This window comes from Cannabis sativa, chromosome 9 (genome assembly GCF_029168945.1).
Source record: "Cannabis sativa cultivar Pink pepper isolate KNU-18-1 chromosome 9, ASM2916894v1, whole genome shotgun sequence".
NCBI classification, from domain to species: domain Eukaryota; kingdom Viridiplantae; phylum Streptophyta; class Magnoliopsida; order Rosales; family Cannabaceae; genus Cannabis; species Cannabis sativa.
In genome coordinates, this window is record NC_083609.1 from 56,432,733 (window position 1) to 56,440,114 (window position 7,382).

General features: G+C 26.1%; 1 protein-coding gene and 1 long non-coding RNA gene across 2 annotated transcripts; both read right to left on the reverse strand.

Moving 5' to 3' along the window:
* Positions 1-2,289: 2,289 nt before the first annotated feature.
* Positions 2,290-4,170, reverse strand: LOC133031522 (transmembrane 9 superfamily member 2-like). The gene is made up of 3 exons (XM_061105042.1): positions 3,960-4,170; positions 2,997-3,438; positions 2,290-2,549 (listed from the first exon to the last, which is right to left on the reverse strand). The coding sequence occupies exons 1-3, from the start codon at positions 4,168-4,170 to the stop codon at positions 2,321-2,323; spliced, it is 882 nt and encodes a 293-aa protein (XP_060961025.1). The 3' UTR covers positions 2,290-2,320.
* Positions 4,171-5,113: 943 nt separating this feature from the next.
* Positions 5,114-7,103, reverse strand: LOC133031054 (uncharacterized). The gene is made up of 3 exons (XR_009684567.1): positions 6,578-7,103; positions 6,152-6,208; positions 5,114-5,393 (listed from the first exon to the last, which is right to left on the reverse strand). It is a non-coding gene; the product is annotated as an uncharacterized LOC133031054 (long non-coding RNA).
* Positions 7,104-7,382: the final 279 nt, after the last annotated feature.

Here is a 7,382-nt window from a genome sequence, read left to right on the forward strand (position 1 = left end):
TCCCCCTACAGGCAATAGACAGGGAACATTGAATGTAAGTTTGATGAGCTGGGTCAGTTCTAGTATGTATACTGTGAGGGGCTATGGACGAGCAAACGGTCTAGAACGTCGGTGGAGCCTTGGTTTTGTTTTTTTTTTTTATAGTAAAGTAATCTGAGCTCAGTGGGATGTTGCAAATTTATTTCTTTTTTAAGAAAAATACACTCAACTACTTATTTTGTTTTAATATGAATGATCATTCACCTTTTTGCATATTCATTGTAAAACCCACTGTGTATTTCCAAACATCTTTGAATCTTTTTAATTAATGCATCAAAAATAGTATTTTGTAAAATAAGGCAAAATATTGGGGCGTTACATTCTCTATCATATCATTGACACACATATATTGTAAATATTATAAATGATAAGAACATAATATATATATATATATGAAATCAATAATAAACATATAAAAGTATATACATATATATTTAATATATAGATATATAGATAAAAATAAAATAAATAAAAAAAAAAGAATTCTTGAAATTGTTTCGGTCAGGATGAGTATATATATAAATATATATTTAGTGTATCATGACTTTAAAACAATTCAAGAACTTTAGCAAAATACTTACATTGAGTCTTAGGCAGAGACTCATGCTTGAAGCTTGGGCAGAGACTCGTGCTGATAACGTGTTATAAAATAATATAATATAATATAGAATAGATGAGAAGAAAGAAGAAGAAGATGAAGAGAGAAAGAGAAAGTGAATGAGAATTTTTGAGTTGTTTATTCTAATGGGGTGAACCCCTATTTATACAAATACAAGAGTGAAATATTAAGAAACTAAGAAAAAGGGAAACTAAAAAAAAGAGGAATGTTGATTACAATTAATGGTAATAAATAAAAGATTCTGACATCCACATAATTATTAATATTTATAACACAATCTATATTATTATTAATCTAAAGCGTTCACAATTTACATTTAAAATAATCAATCTATATATATTATTTTTGTGCCATAGAATTTCAATATTAATTAGTATATATTTTATAATTTTTTGCAAATAATAATCAATATCATTAAAAATCAATGTTAATTAGTATATTATCATTCTCTTCATATATGGCATAGAATATTTTTTTCTTATATACTCATAATAAATATAAGAATTGCAATAAATGATGAATCTCATAATTAAAGGTCATAGTTGCAACATGTCTCTTCGTATATGAGTCTCTCTCCTATCATTTCTTAGCATATTTTATCACAAGGAAAATTGTCGATAAATAATTAAATTAATTGTATATTTCGGGTTAATATAACTTTAAAATTTTTAATTTTTGTATATCAATAATGTTGGGTTTCATATTATTATCAATGATCTTCATAAGTTTCATAAAATTTTATGATTTTAAATCTTACAAATTTAAATTTTGACTAACAAAATTACTAAAATTAATTAATTATCATTAAACAAAATATCACCGCACGCGAAGTGCAGTTTATTCCTTAGTTAAGTATATATTACTTATTTGATACTGCTATGTGTAAAAGTAGATGACTTGTTGGCTTTGTGGCTGTGGTGGATTCTGCACTTTTCAGATTAAATTGGAAAATTTAAAATTTACACTTATGCGATTAGATGTTAATTGACATACAAAAATAACTTATCTAATCCAATACACATATTTATATATAATTAATATTTTAATGTAAAAATATTTCAAAAAAAAATATTTTAATGTAAAAAATAATAATTTAAAAATTTAATACATATAAAATAAATTCATATCATAATAATAATATGTAAATTCCTTATCCTATTTTCTCTATTATTAATATGAAAAAATTTCAAAGAAAAAAATACATATCATATAAATGTATTTAAAAAAATAATAATAAATCAAATATTATATTGCATTCTTATTTATAGCAAAATATAATCTAGAATAAAATTAAATTTTTTTTTCTTCATCTTTTTTTGAATTTGTTATTTTATTTATTTATTTGAATTGGTTGTTCAAGATACAAAATAATAATAATTTATTTTATTTTATTATTAGTTGTGTGAAAAAAAAAATATTTTTTAATAAATGTTAATTAATTCAATATTAAAACGTAACAATAAAAAATAACCGATCCAATCTACAAATTTTTCGAATTTGATTGTATCCAAAATATAAAATTTGAATAAAATAGTACGAATTAAATTGGATGAATACCCCGAATACCTAATACATTATCAATTTATCTCACCAAAATACATAATAATAATAATTAAAAAAAAAGATGTAATACAATTATCTCATCTCATCTCATCAGCTATATCAAGTTTTTGAGTAATGAAGAGAATGGTAAATTTGGCGAAGAAAGAGATAAGAGGCTAAGAAACCAACACTACCAAACATCAAGAAAAGGGCATAGCAAATGCAAGCCATGTATCCTAAGAAGAATGAGAGTTGTAAGGAACCTGACATATCTGATCTCTTATACAATAAGTAATGTATGCAAAACCCATAAACATACAATCCAATTGATCCACCATACACAAATGACCTGAATCAAAAATACACAAACTTTATTATTATTATTATTATTAACTTACTAAACAAAATTGATTCTTTTCAATTCCATTCCATTTCAATACCTCTAACCAAACACAGCCTTAATCACAACCTCTCTAAACTCAAATACTTTCATTGTTAGGATATATTCTCACAAATTGTAAATCAATCATACTTATAGTCTAGTAATTTCCCCCATCCAACCAAAAAGAATCCCTCTAAACAAGAAATTATTTCACTGAAACATATAATCATTTTTATCAATGGATATAAAATAATCCTCTCAGTTCCTGCAAGAGATGCATTTAGTGTAAATTAAAAAAACAAGGATCAATCAGTTTCAATTATTTTGTCACAATTATAGGGTCCATAATTTGAACATGCCAAACAACTCTACTATAGCTAAAATTAATAACCTCAAAAGAAATTAAGTACATACCTCCACCACCATTTGTGATCTTTAGAAACAATCTTGCAACAAATCAAGCCCACATTGATTAAAGCAGTGATGATTAGAAGAAGAATGAAGGTTACAAACAGAAACTTGTACTGAGTGTAATTCTCATAACCCCACAAGCTATAAACCACAGACGAAAGCTCAACGCAAATCGCACTAAAAGGAAATATCCCAGCCAATGCCATCTGAGGAAGATAACACATGAACCGCGGTACCTTTAGATTTTTTCGGTTGGTTTTTACCCTAGTTAATGAAGGTTTTAGCTCATCCTTGTTATTTTGGGATTGAGCTTGAACCTCAGTTTGGGAACTTTTTCCAATAAATTCACCCAAAAGATACAATGGGGTAGCAAAGAACATCCAAACAAGAACAAACTTTATGATTGTGTTTATAGGAAGAGCTATAGATGCCTTGTAAGTAGATGCTATTGAGTTAAGAAGGCAAAATGTAAAGAGAAGAGGTCCAGTAAAAAGGCATCCTGTTAGAAGTAACCCTTTACTTTATACAAAATAACATCTATGGTTCTATAATTTGTTTATGATTCTTTATAATTTTTATTAAAGTAAAATATGTAGAATTTAATAGTAAATTACATCAGCAGTAATAATATTACAAGTAACATTTCTCAAATAACATATTATTTTCTTTAAGATAAGATCATACCATCAATTTAGAAGGTCATAACACAATCATTTCATTCCATTCCAATCAAATGTATGTGACAATCACCAAACTATATAAGTTAGTGTATCAATCAAAATGGAGTTGGAGTAACCATTTTTTTTTTCTGCAAACAACCATGTAATAGCATTTTTATCAAAACCTTTAAAAGGTTTGAATCATCTATTAATTAAAATAGTTTTCCTAATTAAAATAGTTTTCCTAATTAACATAAAAGACTAATTAAAATAGTTTTCCTAATTAACGTAAAAGACTAATACAAACAATAAAAGAAGCACTCAGTTGGATAAAAGCAAACAAGCTGCGGAATGTTCAAGTTGAATTGGATTGTCTTAATTTCGTTCATGCAATTAACAGCAAAGTCCACATGTTCTCTCCATATGGAAGCCTTATTAACAACTCCAAAAATCTGCTTTATTTTCTTTTTAATGTTTCTGTAACTTTTGTAAAACGATCTGCGAATAACATGGCCCATGTCCTTGCAAGGAACTCTTATTCTAAAGTTGATTGTACTCTTAGCGTGTCTTCTATTCCTGCTAACTTATCGTCTTTATTGTTGAAGGACCTTGAATAATAAAGACTTTATTTTTTTTTAAAAAAAAAAAAGGGGGGGGGGGGGGGGGGGGGGTTATATGAACCGACGCCATATGTACCCCTATGGCGTCGGTTATTATTAAATAACCGACGCCATAGGGGTACATATGGCGTCGGTTTGTATAAAATAACCGACTCCATAGGGGTTTACTAAAAAAAAATTTCAGCTTTAATTAATATATTTTTTTTACATTTATTAAAATTCTAAACTTATTTTTCATTATTAATTAAATTAAATTAAAGCATAAATAAAATTAAATTAAACAGTTAAATAAATACAAATTTACATTGCTCTAAGTGTTTGTATATTAGGTATTTTTTTATTAATATTTTATATTTTATAATATGTGTTTGTATTCTAGTATTTTAGTATCATTTTTATAATATTTTAAGTTATGTTTTATATAATAATTAGTATATTGAATAATAAAATAATGTGTAATATTTTAATTTTTATGTAATTTAATATTTTTATACATTTAAATTTTATAATATGGGTTTGTATTTTTCTAGTATATTATTATTATTTTTATAATTTTTTAAGTTATGTTTTGTATAATAATTAGTTTATTGAATAATAAAATAATGTGTAATATTTTAATTTTTATGTAATTTAATATTTTTATACATTTAAATTTTATAATATGGGTTTGTATTTTTCTACTATATTAGTATTATTTTTTATAATTTTTTAAGTTATGTTTTGTATAATAATTAGTTTATTGAATAATAAAATAATGTGTAATATTTTAATTTTTATGTAATTTAATATTTTTATACATTTAAATTTTATAATATGGGTTTGTATTTTTCTAGTATATTATTATTATTTTTATAATTTTTTAAGTTATGTTTTGTATAATAATTAGTTTATTGAATAATAAAATAATGTGTAATATTTTAATTTTTATGTAATTTAATATTTTTATACATTTAAATTTTATAATATGGGTTTGTATTAATATTATTCGAAAATTACTCTTAGTATTTAAGGATTATCTAAATATATATAAAAAATATTCTTATAAAAGTAAGTTAAAGAAAACATACCTTATACCAAAAATTATGTACTTGACTTCCGATAAAGTCACTTCCGATAAAATCCTGACAACCAAGTTTAAGAGAAACTAAAATCAAATATTATCCTAATTCTACCAAAATTTCGGCAGCATAACGGTTATAATTGAACGTTTCCAAAAAATTTAAACCTATTAATAACATTTTCCTAACACCATTAATAAACAAAATTTGAGAACCTTTCAAAGTATGAACTTTGACATTAATAATCATGCTACTAACACGAACATGTTTTGAGTCAAATATAAAGACCTACTAAGTATAATAAATGCATAGACACATCAATTAGATTATACAAGACAAGTGCCTAAAGTAACAAACAAAACAAATGTCACCTAATTTCACGAACATGTTTTGAGTCAAATATAAAGACCTACTAACACGAACATGTTTTGAGTCAAATATGAATGAGTTATGTCACCTAATTTCTTACAACTAGCGAGTAATAACCTAGTTATTTATGTTATGTACTTTTCCTTTAACATTTATGTTTTTTATAATAAAATTTGATCCAAATTCTACCGAAATTTTGGCAAAGCATAACTACTGTGTAATTGGACGTTCCCAAAAATTTTAAAAGTGCCTAAAGTAACAAACAAAACAAATATAACAATACAGAACAAAGAAACTAACATAAACAATACAAAATTTATCCACCCATCCGACCGCAGTACATGTATTCGCAGAACCTACTTCACTACGGATGAATATTTAAGATATTCAAACTCAACTAAGCATGCATTGATAATTAATTATACTAACAAAATGTTAGCGGATGGATGTACCTATTGCAAATCCGATCAACACCGAAATATGTCGACCCTCAAATATTAGCACACAACCTATAACATAATGCAATATACAACCAATTTAAAATTTTAATTATTAAATTACTCACTAGTTATTAAACAAAGTAGCAAGTTACTAGCTAGTTACTAATTTCAATAGTTAATTTTTTTAAAAATAACATATAAATATATACACATATATAATCAATTATATATTCACACTACCATTATTTTAAAAACTTTATCTCTAAACTAATTAAATTCCTACTACCTCTCATTCTCATTCACAACAAATATATATACAATACAAATACACAAAATACACAAATAGTATATACACACAAGATATATATAAACACATATTCAATAATAAAACACAAAATATATACATATATATTATATATCAAGTTAATAAATATTTACCTTATAAACGCAATCCGGCGATAAAATGCTACAAAAATCCGACCACCTCTAGAACACACACAATATAATATTAATAAAATAAAAAAATTCTAAAAAAATTTACAAAAACGAAATAATACCAATGTACATAAATAAAATGAATAGAAAGCATATTTATACCTTAATGGACGTTGAGACTCAACGTTTTCTCCGCTAAAATCGGTGGCCGGAGTTATACCCACCACCTTTCTTTATAATAGGTTCGGTTTGGTATATAGAGGGGAAAAAAACTAAACTTTTTAACAGTATAGGTTTAGGTATAGAAAATAGAAGATTTTAAGACAAAAATGGGGTAAAATGGTTAAGAAATGAGGGAGAATGAGGTTATTTTAGTGGTGGTTGGCGAGGGTTTTTTCGTGGGTTTGGGGCTGCTGTGGGTGGCTGTTCTTCGTGTTCAACAAGTTGTGAAATGAGGAAGTGAGGAAGACGAAGCAGAAAGGGTTTGATATATAACCCTATGGCGTCGGTTATTAGGTATTAACCGACGCCATAGGTGCCACGTGTTGAATAAAGGTGGCACCTATGGCGTCGGTTAATACCTAATAACCGACGCCATAGGGTTATATAAAAAAAACCCTGATTTTTCCAATCCCCAACCGACGGCATAGATATATATACATTCTATACCTACGGTTTTTACTAAAAAACTGCCTCTAAATGTCAATGTAGATATTTTCACCCCCTTTAGCTTCCCTTTTTATAAATTGGGTTGAAAAAAGGGAAGCTAAAGGCTTACATTGTAGTAGTGGGGGGGGGGGGCTTTTCC